This window comes from Arachis hypogaea, chromosome 18 (genome assembly GCF_003086295.3).
Source record: "Arachis hypogaea cultivar Tifrunner chromosome 18, arahy.Tifrunner.gnm2.J5K5, whole genome shotgun sequence".
Lineage (NCBI taxonomy): Eukaryota > Viridiplantae > Streptophyta > Magnoliopsida > Fabales > Fabaceae > Arachis > Arachis hypogaea.
In genome coordinates this window covers 1,148,226-1,169,724 of record NC_092053.1, presented here as the reverse complement: position 1 = coordinate 1,169,724, position 21,499 = coordinate 1,148,226, and the positions used below count along the sequence as shown (strand labels likewise).

Below are 21,499 nucleotides of genomic sequence, written 5' to 3'. Positions count from 1 at the left end.
GCCATAAATCATGTAAATTCAGCTTGCTAGCTTCAAAGTCATCATAAAATTTAACTAGAAAATATTGTTATCCTTTTTTTTTTTTTCATTAGTCAACAACATATATATAGTTTGATACAAACAAGAGTACATGTAACATCACTATCACAATAAAAGCAGTTAAGACTGCTCATTGAACCACCATAGCCCTTTCATAATCTTATGCCTTTAATTAGCAAATTAAATAACAAAACGACTCGTTACCAGCATAGTTGAGAGCGGAAACTACTTTCATAAATTTCCAAACATTCTTCTTAGTATGTGCACAGTGCACACTTGTACTTAATAAAAAATGTTTGGTAATGAAAGAAAATTAACCATAAATAATCATAATTTATCTTATTTAATATTTATTAATTGTCAATAATATAGACTATTTTTAAAGATTATTATGTGTCAAAAAAATTAAAATTCGTTAAAAAAATAAATTTTGATACTATTTTAACTATGAAAATATGTTAATAAAAGTTTTGTCAAAATTAATATTTTTAATATATAAATAATTGTAAAAAAAGTTTAAATCTTATTTTGATAAATATTGGCCATAAAAAATAATTTGTTAGAAAAATTTGAGAATATATTTTTTGTGATACTTATTAACCGTCAAAAATACTATTTATTTTGACATTTATTGACCATAAAAAATTCTCAACAAAAAAATTTTAACAAAGAATGAGATGAGATCTTGAAACTGAAGAATAAACTGAGATTTTAAAGATGAAGAATGAGTAGTATGATCCCAAATTGAGAGCAGTGTGATGCCAAAATTGACGGAGCTCAACGAAAAAAAGAATAATAGAATATGTTAAAAACAAATGAGTGTCAAAATTGAGGAATAATTTTCTACAATCAAATTATAAATAAAAAAATATAAAAATTTTAATATTTGTGATATTTATCAAAAATATATATTAATTTTTACACTTAACTATGATTGTTAAAAAAATCATATTAAAATAGCTCTCTTTTCTTGTAGTGATTTTGACAAATTTTTTTTTATCTCTCTAGCATTACCGATACTTAATAACAAAACTATTCAAAATTATTTGGCCAAACAAAGCAAACATCAGACTTTCTATTTATGCCATAACTTTAGATGAGATAATTTTGCTACAATTAGAATTGGTAATAAGCTAACTATCCAAAGTCAAAATTCAATTTCGGCCGCAATCACTTCATTTTATTTTATTTTTCAATGTTCATTGTTAATAAGTAGCATTAATTATTGCATGTATAATAATGTTCATTGTGTCGGTACTCCTTGCTTTTTTCGGCAACCATAATTTCATCATGTTTTCTGAAACTGCCTCTATAATCTACATACATCTTTTTAATTTCTACTACTTTTGAGTTTTGAGTGATAATTGAGCAATTTATTATTGCTGAAACTATATTTACAAGTTTCTGAGTAAAGGACGAAAAATTAATGTCTAATAATGACATGCAGTAACAGTACAATAACCAATAATCCTTATGTTTTAAAAATAACTATCGATTAATATTATTTTTTTTATATATTTTAAAGTTAATATATTTAGACCTGTTTTACATTATTTAAGCACATTAATTTTTTAATGTGTTAAAAACTATATTTAATCTGCAAGTAAATGATCAAATTCATCTCTAAAAAATTATTTATTTTTTAAATTAGTATTTAAATATAATATTTTTGTTATTAAATTAATCCTTCAATAAAGATTTTAAGTTAATAGTATTAGTAAATTTTTCGTTACTTCCTTATATTGATGATAGCGTTAGAATTGTTCATATGACAAGTAAAATGACACCACAGAACTCACCTCAAAATTTTATTAGCTTTTAATATAAAAAATTTATAAAATTAAATTAAATCAACTCTAAATTAAGAAATTTTAATGTTTTAAAATTTTTTTAAATTTAAAATTAATTCGATATAATTTTATAAATTTATCATATTAATATTAAAAAAAGACGAATATAATGAGAAGATTAATGTAACCGTTTTTAAAATTTTTAAAAAATAAATTTAATTAAAAAATCTTTTATAAATCAATTTAAAAACTAAGTGCTCTTTTCATAAATGAATTTTCCTATTTACTCTTTAATCTGTGCTCTAAACTCTTGATAGGTGGACAAAGTGTGATAGTGGCCGGCAAGTTAATTAATTAGCCTTGAAAAAAGTATTAATAGTAGTCATGGCAATTCTTTTCTTCACTTTTCTTCTTTCACTTTTTACTTTTTTTTTCCAATACAAAATTAAATGACAATATTTGGAGATTATTTAATATATATCATCATTAGAATAAATAACCTAAAGATGAAAATTATATGGAAAAAGAAAAGAATAAAGAAGGAAAAAGAAACCACATAGCCGTTTTAATTGACTATGGTAAGGAGCATTCCAAGTGGCACTATAATTGACATATATAAGAAATAAGATCCACAATGGTATACCAAGAATAAGAAAAGAAAAATAGTGGGGCTATTCCAGTGAAAGATTCACTATTATCTATCTATTGTGATGTTTTTTTCCTCAGCTCCTTTGGTGATAGTATGTGATTCTCTAATCCACTTACCTTATTAGAGAGTTTATTTTCTGTTTTAAAAATATTATTTACTAAAATCGGTCGTTAAAATCAGTTATTAATATATTTATGTATAAAGGGTAAAGTATATTTTTTATCTTTGAAGTTTGATAAAAATTTTAAAAATATTCCTAAATTTTATTTTGTTTCAATTTTGTCTTAAAAGTTTTCGATTTGCATCAAATATATCCTCGACGGCTAAATTTTTCAAAAAATTTAAGACCAATCTAACAATAATGCATAAAAATTATGCTTGATTTGCTTGTGTTAAAAGTTGTTCTTATGAAATTGTTGTTGAATTGGTCTTAAATTTTTTGAAAAATTAGCCATCAGGATTATATTTGATGTAAATCGAAAATTTTTTGGACAAAATTGAAACAAAAAATAAAACTTAAGGGTATTTTTGAAACTTTTGTCAAATTTTAGAGACAAAAAATATACTTTACCCATGTATAAATATATATATAGTTAAATTTATTTTTAATATATATTTATATTTTAATTTGTAACATATATTTTATATTAATAATTAATTTTAATAATTACACTTAACATAATTAATTATTTTTACTTATTTTACGTGTTTTTTTTTTCAAGCCAAGTGTGAAGGGTAATGGGACCCTTTTGCCGTCCACCATTGCTACAGTGAGAATGTTAAGTGCATAAACAATGTCAAATGCAACTCTCTTTCACTCGAAAAGAGGATTCTCTTTGTTCTTTGATTGTTAAGGCAGTGAATATTTTGGTCTCTTATAATAATTAGTAGTTTCATATATTTTCAAATTATGAAAATAGAAAATTCGTTTGATCTTCACAAAAAAAAAAAAAAAACTTTATTTATTCCTTAAAACTTCAGCCAAATTAAATTAAATATTAATTAAATTATTAATAATATAATTCGAGAAAATCTTAGGTGACTTGTTAAATACAACATGCAAAATAAGCCTATGAATTTTCTTGTTTCTCCTACATACTTTAGCTTGTTCACGTATCTACTTATCTCACCATGCATTCTCAAATTTATCTGTTACTTCACTTTTACTTCCATGGATCTCTTTATATATACGTGGATAAGTAGATTCAACAAATTAAAAAAGAATTTTATGGTAGATATAAAAACACAAATTCTTGTGTGCCCACTCCAACTTTAATTTTTAAACAGCATCATATGCACTACTTCTATGTATGCATTTTTTCTTATATATATCTTTTTAATTATTGTATTAGAAACAATTGATAAAAAAAATAAGTAAACAATAAAAATTTATATTTTATACTATAAAAATAGCATTATTTAAGAGAAATGTAATGTTGAACAGGTCAAAAAAGCTAATTTATGCACATCATTATTTTTAATATCTATATTAACATGCAGCTCTATATAGTTTTGGTGATCACACCTCGCACCCGCATGCATTAATAATATTATTCTTGATATTTCCTTGTCTGGTTATTTAATTTGTGGGCTAATTCATGAAGCAGAAATAAACAAGTAGATAGAATATAATTGTAAGGTGATAGCGACCAAAGAGATTTAGACTAAACGATGCCAAATAATTGACCCTCAACAGTTTTTATATCAATTTCAGAGATCTAGCCAACAATAAATCAACAAATATTTTTAACTGCATTTTATACTAATTAATTATTATTAATTAATAATTATTTAAAAAAATATAAAATTATTAATTATTAATTACAGTTATTCTTTAAAATTAGTTAATTAAAAATTATTTAATTATACTTTTCCTTTTTATATATGCCCAAGAAATTTGGATATCTCACGACTTAGTCATCACAAAGCATCATTTTGATAATATATATTCAATTAACCGGTCGAATAACAATGTGAAATAATAAGCAGCTTTTTTATATTACATAAAGTTATAGCTTTGAGCACTATGCCACTATACATGATCGATGAAGAAGATTCATAAACCATAATCATGTATGCTATTAGTTTGTGTAGTGGTGCATTATTTCCAAAATCTCACGAGGTAGGCGTATTTAAAAGTTTTAAGAAACCTACTATATATATATGATACTTCAAATCACTAACAAATTAATTAGGATCTTAATGAATCATATATATATAAGATGTTCATGTATATATTCTTGTATTGATTACTATACTTAATCCGAATGGATAATTATTCCTCTCTCTCTCTCTCTTGTGTATCAAAGAAGGAGACCAATCTATTTTTGAAGATAGCAAGTCAAATTAAACTTATTGTGGAAGCACCAATATATATATATATATATATATATATATTCACCGGAGATAAAAAGTGAATTATGGATATATTTCACCGGAGATAAAAAGATAAAAAAGGATTAAAGAAGAGTTTGTAGTTGAAGCTAGCTAACATTCAGTTATTATTTTCATGTGTTAATTAATAGTTTGAATAAAAAGAAAACCTTAATAACTTTTTTAGTCATCAAGTCACTTAATTAGGGAAAATAAATTTAAGACAAGTTGAATATATATATATATATATATATATATATATATTCTCTTGTTAAGCAAAAAATAAAATGATATAAATAATTGTTTACTACTATTAGGTAGTGTTTGGTAGAGAGACAGAGACAGAAAGACTGAGACTGAGAGACAGAGACTAAAAGATAGAAATTGAAATAAATCTCAATATTTTGTTTGGTGCAAACTGGGAGATAGAAATTGAAACAAGAATGAAACTCTAATTTAATTTGTACAAGGGTAAAATTGAAATTAATTAATTGAAATGAGGATATTTTAGGTATAAAATGTTATTAAAGTTTTAGTCTTCATTTCTAAAAATTTTAGTCCTCTGTGTTCTTACTTTTTGGAAGTACTACAGAGACAAGAATTTTAGTACCAATATCTGAACCAACAAACATAATATTAAATCTCAGTCTCTCAGTACCTCAAAACAAACGCTACCTTAGTATTGTATGTGTTGTGTTCCCTTTTACTACTTTTCTTGATTTGTTTTTCCAAAGTAGAATCCATGTGTTTTGGTACAAATTAAAGAATATGCGGTATAGACTTTAGTCATGGTTGATGGATGGAAGACCCGTATACTGCGCTTTTAGCCATCACACCACCAGTGATAACTTGTGAACAAGTTCAACTCTATAATCATTCATTCATTCATTCATTCATGTCACTCTCTTTCTTTCTCTCCACCAACCAAACGCACTACACTCTTAATTTCCCTGCCAGCAGCCTCCTAAGTAGAGTGCTATATATATTTACAGCGACAACCCTATTTCTGAGTGGAACTTATGTGTGTACGTTTGGAATCTTTTCATGCCCAAAAGCCTTTCAAAAGTTGCAATTATTATGTGTACATGCCTCGCCTTATGGACACTACATTATCTTATTATCATCCTTTTTTACTTTAATTTCTTATCTTACTATATAGTAGCAAAATTATGCCATTTACACAATCATTGAATTTAAAGGTAATGATGTTAATCTAATCATACCAAATAGTAAATTGAGAATGGAAACTTTGACATGTGTGTAATTTCAGCACACCCCAGTAAATGGAAAAATAACATGATTTTTCTCAAAATGGGATTAAAGTATCATGATCTTAATCATTTTTAGTGTTTTGGGTAATGGTGGCAACTAATTAATGGGAGGAATGAACCAATAGATCCGCAGAATATCACATGGACTAAGGTGGTACTAAAATAATTTCAAGTTAATACTCAATTAAGTTGGATTTATTTTGTTCCAACAAAATAATCAATTACTTGATTAGGTGGCACAGTAGTAGAGCCATTTTTCAAGCTTTTCTCTCTGTTTTTTTTTTGGTATCAAGTGTTATTCTATGATTTTAGCTTGTATTGGACATGGTAAGCCCAGTAATCTTCGGCAGCAACTCAAAACTATGGGCTTTTCATACACACTACAATTGGGCTTCACAGGGTTTTAAGCAAACACTAATATATTCACACTAAAATGCATTGTACGAAACGTAGAGAATAAATGGTCGATATGTCCGAGTGGTTAAGGAGACAGACTCGAAATCTGTTGGGCTTTGCCTGCGCAGGTTCGAATCCTGCTGTCGACGTTTATTTTTTAGTATACTTTTTCTTAGAAGAAAAAGACCAAAAGGACCTTTCTTGAGCTGCTTTGGTTGAAGCAAGTAGCAAGTTGGGGAATTGGTTTTGATAACCGTTCTGTGTTGGTTGAAGCAACGGAACGGAAGCAGCTAGAAAGTAGAAAGTAGAGTTGAGAGTGGTGAAGAATGAATCGTAATCTTATATTCCTAAAATCTTCAACTTGTTGTTAACACTGTTAGCTTGGATTGGATATACATAATCATAATCATATATCTATCTGTTACTATTCGGTGCGGTGAATGGACAGAGAGCCACCGTCCTCGAGTGGCGGCGCTGCCGTTGCTGGAACCACTGCTCCAACAGAATCATCATCAGCGCCGCCACAAGATGCTTGGATTCACACATACAATTCCTTTCTCCCTCTCTGGCCCTCTCTCTCCCACTCTCCTCAGGTTAGCTCTCAGCTCCCTTTCAATTCATTAGGGTTTGCTTTCGCCCTTATCAATCTCAACTTTTCTTCTTCAATTCGTAATCGCGCTGATTTTTGCTGCAGTCTACGATTCCGATTACGATATCGAGAGTTAACCAGGTTGATGCTGCAAGATTGGATGTGGAAATGTCCGCCATGTTGAAAGAGCAGCTTGTTAAAGTCTTCTCTTTAATGAAGGTAAGCTTTTGCCTTTCCTTTTTACTTCATTTTTTGCTGCAAATGTTCGAGCTTCTTGTAACGTATTTCAGAGTTTTCTTCATTCCTGTGTTGTTTTTGTCTTTGCTTGGGATTAGCCAGGAATGTTATTTCAGTATGAGGCCGAGCTTGATGCTTTCCTTGAGTTCCTTATTTGGCGCTTCTCAATTTGGGTAGATAAGCCTACTCCAGGGATTGCTCTCATGAATCTCAGGTACAGGAATGAGCGCGCAACCGAATCCAGACAAAAAGGTAACATGTACTTTCATTTGTGTGCATTTTCCCTGATATTATGCTCAATTTGCTCTGATAAGATGTTCATCCTTGGAAAACTTCTTATAATGCTTATTTTATGATACTTTTGTTCACAGTTAGAACTGGTTTGGAGGGACCAGGACTCACTGTAGCTCAGAAACTTTGGTATTGTATTGCCACTGTTGGTGGTCAGTATATTTGGGCTCGTCTACAATCTTTCTCTGCTTTTCGAAGATGGGGTGATACTGAGCAGGTATAGATTTTTTGTGTTTAATGGTCTTTTTGGGGCCTCACTGAAATCTTGTTCTGTAAACCTGCAGATGGAAGTCTATTGGAATGAATCTAATTTATGTTTTTTTTTTTCAGAGATCATTAGCACAGCGTATATGGATCTTGCTACAACGCGTAGAAGGAATTTATAGAGCTGCTTCATTTGGAAACTTGTTGATTTTTCTTTGTACTGGAAGGTAATTATTTCAAGAACTGGACAATTGCGTCCCATAGGATGAGATGACGAGTAATCTGCATCTTATCTTATTGTGTGTTATTGTGAAGCAGGTATAGAAATCTTATTGAAAGAGCCTTAAGAGCAAGGCTTGTATATGGGAGCCCGAATATGAATCGCGCAGTTAGCTTTGAGTATATGAACCGACAACTAGTTTGGAATGAATTCTCGGTACCTTTTCTTGTTTCCTTCAATTTTATTCTCCATTTTTGGTTGGATATTGCATGTTAAATCATAAATGTGATTTTTTCTTTTGATTTCTATATTTGAGAATTGAGACAAATTAATGTGAAAGATGTGGATTGCTAGCTGATTGGACCATACTAGATCAATCAAAAGGGTGCCGATTTCTATTTTCCAATTTTTCATATGATATAACTCTGTTTTCTTAAGAATATTAGAAAGTTTTCACAAGTTAAATGCCCAGTCTTTGTTCTGTTTTTGAGGTGTGATGTTAACTGAGTCAAAGATTTCGAACAAGTCTACTATGAAATGAATTAATCTCAGAAAGTATTTATTGTTTTGTGATGCGGAAAATTCTATGAATTTACTTACAAATTATCATGTAATTATTCCCGTTTACAAAATTGTTGCTGCATACCTTTGGGTTTTTTTTATAGCACAGCAAAAATCAATTGTCAATTGAATAGATTTCATGATATAGTAAGTTAACATACACAAGGGTCACAGTCTTTACGGACTATAAGATGGAAACTTACATTGGTAGTGTACAAAGTACTTATACTATATTTCGTGCATAATAAATTAATAATGCAAAGGGTTTTTTATTTTTATTTTTAAATGCTTCTGGATTTGCTAAAAAATCAATTCGTGAGCCTGTCTTGTTCCTCATTTGTCAACGCTTTGGTGTTTATGCCATGCTCTGATGGCAGGAAATGTTGTTGCTGCTTCTTCCTCTTCTTAACTCATCGTCTGTTAGAAATCTCTTTCGACCATTTTCTAAGGACAAATCTTCAAGTTCAGCTGAGGACGACACACTATGTCCCATTTGCCGGGCTACTCCAACTATTCCTTTTGTTGCAATTCCTTGTCAGCATAGGTGAATGAATCTCTAAAATGTCTTAGTTAAGGACATTAATTTAATCAAACTTATGGTTGTGGAAAGTTGATCTTTTTCATATCATTATAAACACCCTTCAAATTCAGCAGTTTATTATCATAGGGAAAGTGCTAAGAATAATTATTTTTTATGGCAGATACTGTTATTACTGTCTTCGGACGCGATGCGCTGCTGCTCCATCATATAGGTGTTCGAGGTGCAGTGAGCCAGTTAGTGCGATGCAGCGGCATGGTGGTGCCCCAACGGAATGATGATATTATGAGAAGGGGAGAAGGCTTCCGATATCTCCATACAGAATTAGCAATATAAAATACTGCCTGAAATTGTGGCTGTATTCTTTTTTCTTTTTCCTCTTCTGTTTTCTCCATTATTAATTCACATTTATTTGCAAAAGGAATCATATTCCTTATTAGTATCATATTGTCATGGGTTGAATGGGGTGTATGAGCCCTTCCAGCAATGTCATCATACATATAGTGCAATAAACCAGTGGTCTTCCGAGTTTATTTGTGCTTTCACATCACTGAAACAAGGATCACTCGATAGCAATTAGCAATATCAATGGGAAGCTTACATCTTTTGTTTTTTTGGCTTTGTCTTTTTTTACCCTTGAGTCCAAGCCCCATTAATAAAAAGAGAAAAAAAATGTAAAGGGCCTATGGTGCTTCGTTGATAAAAGGAAAACAAAAAACCATAAGGAAAAAAAAGGGGACAAAGTAGTCATCTTCATTCCATGTAAAATGTCTATAAGCCACCTGCCAAGCTTGTCCATCAAAAGTAGCAGCAGCTAGAGCCATTTGACTCCAACTGTTGAACTACATGAAAAAAGATTGCTTTTGCCTTCTAATTATTGTTATCTACATGCTGATAGCTTTAAAATTCATCCTGCCAAATTCGGTCCAAACCCTTTTTAATCTTTCTTTTTCTTTATATTTTTGTTGTTTCCATGCATCATGCATTAAACAAATAAAAAGGGATTGGTAGATATCACTTAGCTTCAAAGCTGTTGGTGAGACACCAAACTTTCTGATGAATATTCTTGATTAGAAGACCAATAGTCATATATATAAGTCATAGCTTGCGGCTTATGTGTTGAATTAGTAACATTTAACCCTTTTGCTTGCTGTTTAATTAAGATTCTTACGAACTCAAACTAAACATATTATTTATAGAAAGAGAGAATCGTTTACTTCCATTCAAGGTTTTGGGTTTATGTCTCAGTTATATTACACATCAATTTGAAGGTTATTTGGTGAGGCCTAAATAAAGGCATAAAGACGACATAGACAAAAGTATGCAGTGGGAACCAAAAAGTACTTACAAACATACACAACCATGTGCTACTCTTATTCTTTTTTTGGCGTTTGGAAATGTAATTTTCTTTTTGTTGCATCTCACCCATTTTTGTTTTCCCTCTTTTGGATTTTTGTTCGCTACTCTCTACTATCTAACTAACTGGGTCATGTGCGTCTAATATCATACCACATGGAATACTTTGCAATGCATATCAAAATTATTAATGTGACACGTTAACAAGAAATAATCTAGATATCTCTAGTTATTAATAAGAACAATTTTATACAAGTCTTTACAAGTCACGCGCTTCGAACCGTACTGCACGTTTTCACTGCACCTTTTTTTTCTTCTTGCTACACGTTCTTCTTCCTCTTCCTCTTCTTCTTCTTTTCTTTCGTTTTTTGCCTTCTCTTTCTCCTTCTTTATTTACGTACTTTTCTCTTTATTTTCTTTTTTCGTTATTCTCGATTTCCATTGTTTTTTTCACTGCACTTTCTTCTTCTTGCTGCACGTTCTTCTTCCTCTTTCTCTTCTTCTTCTTCTTCTTTTCTTTCGTTTCTTGCCTTCTCTTTCTCCTTCTTTATTTACGTGCTTTTCTTTCTATTTTCTTTCTTCGTTATTCTCGATTTCCATTATTTTTTGACATTAAACTCTGAAATCATTTTTGAAGAAGAAGAAGCAGTAGAAGATGAAGAGGAGAAAGAGAAAGAGTTTTGAATTATGCATAAGGTGTACTTCAACGAATTTTGGGTGTATTTCTTAAATTATTTGGGTGTAGTTTTGTAATCCTTTGAGTGTATTTATGTAATTCTTTGGGTGTATTTCTATAATCGTTTGGGTGAATTCCTGTAACCGTTTGGGTGTATTTCTGAAGTTCCATTATCTTTAAATTTGGCCAGAAACTCGTTTTCATGGAGGAAGAAGAAGAAGAGTCGTTCATAATGTATGGTGAGTAGTGCGCTTTGGAAACAGGAAGTGGTTGAATAACGTGCATTTATTTACTCTTGAATGTGGGAGTGTAATGCGTGTGTTTTGTTGGAATATATAGTTTAGGAGTGTTGCCCCCAACAATTTCTTTCTAGGAAAAGTTGAAAGAGCCAATAACTTTATTAAATTTTGGCTAACATGTAATTAGTAAAAAAAAATGAATAATCTCACATCATTAGATAAAATTTCACACTATTAAAAACATCATTAATAACTACTTGATGGCTACAAATCACAAAAATTGCTACCCCTATCACTCCTCTTCTTTTTATTCTTAAATGGTTATTGAGATGTATATTTCATAAATGAATATTAATGGATAAGCTATTTCTACACTTGATACTTAGAATTAAATTTGCATCATGCACGATGACTTGTCACTTTTGGTGAGTGTAGAATCAGATTCATTGAATGATATATAAAAGTATAAAACTAAAATAACTATACATTCATGGTCATGCATGTGGGTTTTAGCAACATGTATTTTCTCGAAAAATATTTATTTAATTAAAAGACATAGAGTGGGCAGCAGCTTTTGCGTGCTACTTTATGAAAAAGCAAAAGCAGGAACAATAAAAAAAAAAAGAAAGAAAGAGAAAGCAAGTAATTATTGAGTTTGTTGAAGTGATCCAAGATGATGAGTAACTAGTATTTCATTGAATTGCAGCAAAAAATGATGGGTGGGAACCCTAACCCTAACTGGTGGAATAATATCCCTCAACATCATCATCATCAGTATGAAGATGACTATTCACACATCAACATGATGAACATGCTAGATTTCACTTATAGCAAGAAGCTACCACCATCACCACCAGCATTATCCTACAAGGTTGGTAATTTAATTTATTACATTTTGACATACATCATCCAAATGCAAATGAATAATGAAAGGAATGTATCATGTATGTGTGTAGTGTAATAGTAGTAGAATTAGCACTAACAAGAACAAGAACAAGAAAGGTAGGGTTTCAAGCCAACAACATCTCATCAAGGTGAGAAAGGAGAAGCTTGGTGATAGAATCACATCCCTTCATCAACTTGTTTCTCCATTTGGAAAGGTACACATAACACATACATTCATTATTCCAGAACCATCCAACGTCAGTACATGTATTAAAGATATAATTATTCATGTTATCTCTTTCTGTCAAGTTAAACTTACTTTTGAGACGAGTGATTTCACGACGATATGTATTAATAATGAATTTGCAGACTGACACAGCTTCCGTTCTATTGGAAGCAATTGGATATATAGGATTCCTTCACTCTCAAATTCAGACACTGACCTCTCCTTATTTGGACAACACCAATAATCCAAACTCTGTAACTGTAAGTATAAGTACCCATCATGTTTGGATATATTTCATGACTTGCAAGAGTTTGATTGGATAATAATCAAACAGGATGGAGAAGATAGTAAGAATAAGGAAAAGGACTTAAAGAGTAGAGGCTTGTGCTTGGTTCCAATATCATGCACCCAACATGTTGGAACTCAAGATTATCATCATGCTGCCGATTACTGGCCATCACCATTTGCCACCGGATTTTAATCTCTTTTAATTTGGAATCCTTGTGGAATAGAAAAGGTTGATTGCTCAAGATGCTACATATATGTCGTTCATGATTATTATTATTATTGTTATGGGATCGGAATATATAAAACTAGCAATGGAGTAATCTCTCTAATCTAGTTAGGAATTCAATAATTGCATATTGAGTTCACTATATATTTGTTTAATTTGTTATTCAATGATGATAGTTTTATTTTTCTTTTTCATTCTAATCTTCAAATATATATTAGAGTAGTGGAACACAAGAACAACCGATGAAGACGAAAATATGAAAGAATAGAAATTAAAGCACACAAAATTCATGCTATATGTATATATATGAACAATGCATAGTGTAGCTATAATCTACTATTTATTTATATTCATCTAAAAATTAAAGCTTAAAAGATGATATAACGGGTATTCATATGGCCCATGAACATCACTCTCAATAAGAATAATGTATAATTTGGACCACTTTTTACGATTAAATTAAAATACTCAAGTACTTCCATGCCCCATTTCTTCACGCTCCCATGCTTTCATCATCCTGACGCTGCATCTTGCATCATCAATCTTAATTAATCCCACTTTGGAATTTAAAGCTAATGGGGTGGTGGCTGGTGATTACCTTTTATTATTTTTATGGTTATGGGAACACTCTGAAACAATGTTAATTAATTGTGTGTGGAGTTTATTTGATTTAAAATCATACCCTCATTTAAGAGCACTTTGAATGGTTAAAAAATGAAGGATTCTTTTGGGTAGCAAAAGAGAAGGTTTGAAAAGTTGTTTAACCAAAGAAATTATTTTTGCACCTTCTATTGTTTTTATATAAATCAATGTACCCAAATAAGCACTTTATGCTTCATTGTTTGTTTTAGTATATATACACAAATGGTAGCAGTACGTTGCATGAAACATGGAAATATAACAAAAAGAGTATAAAGAAGAGTATTAAAAAGGAGTCCTAACAAATTATAACTAGAAGAGTACTAAATTTTAATACATAAATTTAAATTTTTTTTTAAATAAATTATAATTAAAGAGTGTTAAAATAATATAATTTTAAATGATATCAATTTATATCTTTTTTTTAATAATTTTTGTCTAAATGTAATTTTAAATATTGTAATCCAAATAACATTTATTTTAGATTAAATTATATAATTAGTCCCTATATTTTTAGTGAAATTATAAATTAGTCCTCGCACTTTAAAAGTTTATAATTGGATCCCTATAAAAAATTAAAATTTGTAATTAGGTTCTCAATAACATTTACGGTAAAAAAAAATGCACATTTACCATAATGTCATCTTCCTTCTTTTTTTTTTTCTTTTCTTCCATTGTCCTTTCTCTTTCCCTCTTTTCCTCCCTTCTTCACTGACAGCTATGGTCATGACATCAACCACCATAGCAGCTGACACCATGTTACTATCAGGTTCCATATCAAATGCAGATAGAATCAGGAACCTGAACCTCCTAGTAAGAGCTATTTTTCTATTGTGCTCTACTTCTTCTACTTCTTGAAGCATGACAACACTCTCAGCTTCAGCACCATTACCAACTGTCACATTGGACTTCACACAAAACTCATCATCATCAAATAATACTAATAATACTTCCACTCTTTCAATTAGGTATCATCATCCTCTTAATGTTGTCCCTTTGTTTCAGCTATCCAATTTTCAAGGTCACCCGCAGAACTTTGAGACTCAAGCCCTACATAATTAATCAAAATTCTTCGGTCTTCAATTGTCTCAACAAATTTCTGCCTCTTCCCAATCGGGAATCTAAATATCCAACCAACCACAGCGTCATCCCTGGCTGATTCCGTCACTGCAGCCATCACCACTAATTCTAACTTCACCGTCCTTATTGCAGCCGCCATCTTCTCCACCATCGGAGGTAACAACAAAAAACAATAACAAGAATAATAATAATAAACCAGACAACACTTGAGATGGTAACAACAACAACAACGGCAGCCATCTCCTCCATAATTGGCATGATGATGATGAAGATCCCGTCACTGTTAAAAATGTTGTGAGCAGTCGAACGTTGTTGTATTTAGGGTTGGAGGCAGAGGGTCGATGGTTGGGTTTGGTGATAATGTAAAGGTAGAACTAGGACGGTGGATGGTGGGATGGGAATGGGGTGAAGGGTGGTATGCTGTTTTGGAAATTACTTATTATACATTTGGTCTCTATACTTCTATTAAAATTGCAAATTAGTCTTTATTGTCAAACACGTACAACTCACATGATTAAAAAATAGCGAATATACTGACAAATATTCTATTAAATCAAACGTTGTTTGAATGGTAGGGACTAAATTACAAAATTTAATTTTGTTTAGGAACCCTATTATAGACTGGATGCTGGAAGCAAGATCATGCATCAAAGATCATGTCCTACCATACTTGGAGACATGATAGAACAAGACATTGAGATAAAGATAATAAAATAGAGATACTAAAAATTATTTTTTGTATATTGTGTTTAAATACAGTGTACAAAACACTAATATAATGTCTAGTATTATGTTTGGATACACATGAATAAGACTAAAATATTATATAAAATGACTAAAATAGTCATGTAATTTCAAATTTTTCGCATCAAGTACAAACTAATTTAATAGAGGATGAGAATACGTAGGAGTATATGAAGATTACAAGAAGAATTGGTCTATGAACCAACAAGATAAAAATGGCATTGAAGTAATAACGAAAATATAAAAGGGAAGAAATTATCCAGCCAAGTAAGAAATTCTACAAAAAGAAGAATTGAGAAAAAAAAGAAAGAAAGAAGAAGCAGAGATAAGAAAGGAAAATAAGGAGTTCAAATTAGAAAAAATAAGAAAGGATAATAGTAAAATAATAAAAAATATATTTGGATAAAAAGAGAAAAAAATTTCATAAAAAAGACTGTGTCCATCATTTTAAGAGTGGACACAAAAATATAAAAAATTATTTTGAAGACAATGTGTTTAGTGTCCATTCTTTGTCTCCAAACACTTTTTAAACATTCTTTGTCTCCAAAAACAAACGCTAATTGACACACACAATAAGAGTTCGAACAAACCAACCCATGAAGCAAATTCTTCATAAAATGGATATTGCAGGTAGAATGGTTCAATGGGCCATAGAACTATTTGAGTTACCTAGATAACCCTAGAAAATCCTAGAAAACCTAGATAACCCTAGAAAACCAAATGTAAAACGTAAAATCTTAACAAGATTTAAATTATAAAATCGTCAGATTTAGTACAAATTTCGTAAAATCGATAAACTTATTTAAAATCGTAATATCGGAAGATTTTAAGAGTATCCTACACTAGAACTCATGTAAACTAGGTTTTCGATTTAAATGGGAGCAAAATATACTTGAATTGTATACTCCTCACCCCGATTAAGGTTGTGTTTGGAATTTTTAGAGTTTTCTAGAATTTTCTAAGATTTTCTAAAATTTTCTTAAGATTTCTAGAACATGGCTGAACGCAGCAGAAATCCAAGAACCACTGCTGCATCTCCATCTCAATAAGTAGCCGCATCTTATCTGAAGGGAGCACCGCGGCGGAACTCGAAAAGAAGCTCAATAGATGAACTCCAAGATCATCTTCCGACCACACAAAGTGTTACTTAGATTAGATGTAGGCTTATTTGTTATAATTTTTTATAATGGGAGTACATAAAAAGTATATAGTATATAAAGTGTGTTAACTAAACAGATAGCTTTAAATAGATTTTTCATTCTCTTCAATAATGAGAATAACTTATTTTTATCACTCTCTTAATTTCTTTTGGTTCATTAAACTATCAACATCACAGTTTGAGAACATGAAATTTTTTTCATGGTGCGGTGAAATTGTTCCGAAAAAACATACCTTAATAAATGGCCGTGGAAGTAATTCTTGGTCAGATTCTCTTCTACATGCAAGGGACTAGGCTTTCGATTAGAAAGAACAATCATAATGACTATATGAATCTTGGAAGATCCTTCTCTGATTCCCTCTGCCAACTGTCACAAAACGTTCATTCTCCTCCATAAATTTAGGGATCTCGACCTTTCTTCAAAATCCCAATCTCTAACCTCCAATATCATCTTCCGGCAACACGAAATATTACTTAGATTATTTTCTTTTATCAATAGTAGATGTAGACTATTTTATTATAATTTTTTTAATGGGAGTACATAAAGAGTACATGGTATATAAAGTGTAATAACTAAAAAACCGATGAAATCAGCTTACCATCCGAATTCGCGTTTGCCAGGATCCGAATTAGAACGGTTCTTGCAGGAATTCAACTCTCAAAATTGTGGCTCAGTATATGTTCTCGTTGTCAGACATTGATGGAGAAGATATATACGATGGAGAAGTGCACGATGAAGATGAAGAAATTGGCAGAGAATAAAACACTTACTATAATTGTGGTTTTAGTTTGTTAATTAATCAGTTAATCAGTTAATCTGTGATTTGATTATGATATTCTTGATTCCAACCTTACTGCTGTTGACCAAATTGTGTCTTTTGATACTGCAGTTTCGAAAATGCCTAGGCATAAATGAAGGAACAGCGAAGTGGACGCCCTAGTAGCGGGCGTGAATAAATATGGAACCGGGCAGCGGAAGCAAATCCTCCAAGATCCAAAATTTTCACACCATCTCCGTTCACGTTCCAACGTTGACCTCAAGGCACGAAATTCTCCTAAATTAACTTTTTAAATTTTGCGTCTTATTTTAATTTAGGGTTTTTTATTTTTGTTCTTTTGTTGTAATTCAGGATAAGTGGAGAACCTTGAGGTCCACGAAATTTGCAAGTGTAGCTGGAAGCACCGAGAGTCCTCTTAACCATAATGATCATGATGAAAAAATTTTCATATCCTCCTGAACTGTTCAAGCTGTGATGATAGTTTGATGAACTAAAAAGATTAAGAGTGGGAGAAAAATGAGTTATTTTCATTGTTGAAGAGAATGAAAAATTTCCTTTAAAAATATCTATTGCGTTATTACACTTTATATACTATGTACTCTTTATGTACTCCCATTGAAAAAATTATAACAAATAAGTTTACATCTACTATTGATAAAAAAATAATCTAGATAAAACCTTCCCGCAAATTAAAATTGTATAAATCTAACAATCATAGCTTGAAAATATTAGTAAGAAAAAAAAAACTCACTTATGTTTATTTTTTTTAAGGGGAAAATAAAATAATAAAACTACTCCCATCCATACCTCATTCAAAAGCATTTTGAATGGTTAAAAAAATGGATAATTCTTTAATTTTTGGTAGCAAAAGAAAAAGTTTGAAAAGTTGTTTAATCAAGGAAATTACTTTTGCACCTTTTATTGTTTTTATATAAATCACTGTACCCAAGTAAAGACTTTATGCTTCATTTTTTTTGAGTATATATACAGAAATTGTAATAGTACGTAGTATGAAACATAGAAATATACTAATAGCGGATTATTATTAAACAAAATTAACCTATTCAACAACATGCATGCCTACCTTTGCTTGTTTTAGTGCTAACAATTTCTTGAGATGTGCAAGTTATATAGATTAATAAGTCATGTTTTAGGATTAAGTCATGCTTTTCTCAAATAGTGTCAATAATATTGATTGAATTTCTCAGAAGTTTAGTTAGAGTTCGTTTGGATGCAAAATAGAAATTGGGAGAAAAGAAAATGGGAGGAAAGAAAATGAAAGGAAAAGTTGATTTTTTATATGTTATTTGAATGGAGAGAAAATGGATGGAAAGAAAGTTGGAGAAATTTTTTTTTGTTTGGATGAAAAAAAAATAAAAAAAAAATATTATAATTAAGTAAAATTATATTAATACCCTTCTCTATATATATAAATTATAATATACTAATATATGTAAATTGTTTTTCTAATATAAGGATAAATATGTAATTGCATATTTTTTATTTTTTTTTTTATTAGTTTTCATCTCATAAGAGGAGAGAAAACTGGTAGTTGTATGGCACTCCCTTTTTCTCATTTCCTCTTAGTTTTCTTTGTGATCCAAACGGAGAAAAATTTAATTTTCCACCCGTTTTCTTTCCCGTTGTTTTCTTTCTCTTCAAATTCCCTTGAAACAAACACTGCGTTACTGGTTTTTTGACCTCAACAATAAAGAAATAGTAAATGACAGTATATAAATCAATGATTTGTTTTGGTTAACTATAAATCAAGTTTAATCAAGGTAATAACTGGCATTAACTTAGGCGTTATTGTTGACCCTTTTCCTTGGGCCTTACGGTCCATGCATATCATAAAAAGTTACTTGGTTGAGCCCAAAAATAAATAATACCCTCCACTATGGAGAAGTGAGATTATTGGACTTATATAAAGTAAGATGCTAATCAACATGGATTAATTGGGTGGTTAGTTTATTGGTGTCCATTTAAATAAATATCAGAATTTAAATTTTATTTTGTGCATATAACAATCTATTAACTAATAATAAATTTTTAAATAAAGCTAAAATCTACAAAAAATTAATTCATAACCTATCGGATTAAGAATGCTCTGCATACCAACAAAATAAAGCAAGATGCTTCACCTTTTTCATGGTATGAAACGCAAAATTATTATAAAATGTTGGAAACCACAATTTGTTCTGATCATCCATCTCAAACGAGAAATAAAAAATGTACCAACTCTCTTGAAAGAGATGAAATAGTAGTATTTTATACAAAGCCGATCGAAGAGATTAGTACTTTAAAGTTTAAACTCCATTTAATTAAGACGTGACTCATCTAATTAAGTAATAAAAAGTAATGTACGTAGTTATACTGTAATGATTATAGCTACTGCTAGCTAGCTAGACTATAGGCTTTCTCTTTCTGGCTATCTGATACTACTTTCGAATTGATAAAGTAATTAATGATTTGAAAGGAACACTTTCTCACATTTCGTGGCTGGGGATAATCTATTATTCACTAAAAAATTTTCAGCACATCAGATAATAGCTAATGAGTGTATTTGTTAGTCCAAAACGAATTTGTTGATTATATCGTAAATTACACTCTTTTAATTTACATTATTGATATATTCCGTACCATTTTCAATTTTGTAAAGAAGAATTAGAAAATTATAAAAATTTATTATTTTTGGTCATTAACTAATAATTAGTGTTTAACATTTTTTATAAAATATGTTGTTAAATTACTAAATTAAAAAAATTGAATTAATAATTAAATAATGATAAAAAAATAATAAATTTTATTAATTTTATTTTTTTTTTTAACTAGCTACTGACAAATTATTTAATATATGCTATCTTAATTTAAAGTTACGTACAACCTCATCAGTTTTGCAATGCGCCATAAAATAAGGTAATTAATGGGAAGGACAGTATTTTATGAAAGAAAATAAGAATTAGATAGTGTTAGTTTAACCAACTTAAGTTGGCCGATTGAAAAAATGGTATTGATATAATTTACTGATAATAAAAAAGAAATTTTAACATGGTATAATATACACATAACAAAGAAAATATCTAAATATTCTTATATTCACAATAATTTGTAGTGAGTCCCCAATAAAGTCTAATTTTGCCTATACTTCAATAAAAGCAGAAGGGAAATACATATCAAGGGGTGTTTATAACTCGGATGAAATCGAGTTTAATGTGACTTAGTCCCGACCTGAAATATATATTGGGTTTATTTGTTAAATTCGAATTCGCCTTTAGACCCGATAAAATTTATACACTTTTGGGGTACGATTATATCGGGTAAAAATTGTGCTGTTAATATTATATTACTTTGATACCTTATTGTAAGCTAACATGTGAAAATATCTAAATTTCTAAGACTCCAACCATTATTTGACATGATAAAATATAACAAGAACCAATCATTCTCTGAAATTAAAGTATAACCATAATCAATACCGTTAGAGAATCAATATAAATCAATTAGCATCGTCTATATTTATATAGCATATCTGTACATTAATTGTAGGATTCTATGTCTTTATTACTTTGATTCATTTAGCACCTATAAATACCCCTTGTATATTGTACCTCAGACCACAATTCAATAATACACTTTTCATATTATTCTCTCAGTCTCTTGTTTCTAACATGGTATCAAGAGCTTAGGTCTTTTTTTTCCGATGAATATTAGTTCATAGCCCCTTTGTTTTTCCTTGTCGGTAGTGTTCTTTGGCCTCCTTTTTCGTTCTCTTTTTGACGCTTTGGTTCGTCACCCCCATAACCATCTTGTTCGTCTTGTCGCCGTGATTCCAACGCAACCAGAACCGTCGCCATCCGCCTCCAGACGCGCCTCCACGCGCCGCCGAAAGACGCTGCCACGACCAGGTTGACCTTCCCTCCAGCTTCCACCCGTGCCACTTTGCTCGCAATTTTCGAGCTGTTTCCGACGCTTTGGATCGTCACCTCCGGCATCATCGTGTTCTTCTCTCTGTCAGCTTTCCAACGCCGCCAAGATCTCCTCCAG

At 30.5% G+C, this 21,499-nt stretch overlaps 2 protein-coding genes and 1 non-coding gene across 3 annotated transcripts; all 3 read left to right on the top strand.

Moving 5' to 3' along the window:
* The first annotated feature begins 6,585 nt into the window (after positions 1 to 6,585).
* On the top strand, positions 6,586 to 6,667 carry TRNAS-CGA (transfer RNA serine (anticodon CGA)). The gene has a single exon. It is a non-coding gene; the product is annotated as a tRNA-Ser (tRNA).
* LOC112770661 (peroxisome biogenesis protein 2) lies at positions 6,608 to 9,771 on the top strand. Its single transcript, XM_025814992.3, has 8 exons — positions 6,608 to 7,111; positions 7,213 to 7,326; positions 7,443 to 7,596; positions 7,716 to 7,852; positions 7,966 to 8,066; positions 8,158 to 8,275; positions 8,998 to 9,164; positions 9,322 to 9,771. The coding sequence occupies exons 1-8, from the start codon at positions 6,959 to 6,961 to the stop codon at positions 9,434 to 9,436; spliced, it is 1,059 nt and encodes a 352-aa protein (XP_025670777.1). The 5' UTR covers positions 6,608 to 6,958; the 3' UTR covers positions 9,437 to 9,771.
* Positions 9,772 to 11,919: 2,148 nt separating this feature from the next.
* LOC112771526 (transcription factor bHLH133) lies at positions 11,920 to 13,248 on the top strand. Its single transcript, XM_025816295.3, has 4 exons — positions 11,920 to 12,300; positions 12,386 to 12,529; positions 12,684 to 12,800; positions 12,875 to 13,248. The coding sequence occupies exons 1-4, from the start codon at positions 12,142 to 12,144 to the stop codon at positions 13,019 to 13,021; spliced, it is 567 nt and encodes a 188-aa protein (XP_025672080.1). The 5' UTR covers positions 11,920 to 12,141; the 3' UTR covers positions 13,022 to 13,248.
* Positions 13,249 to 21,499: the final 8,251 nt, after the last annotated feature.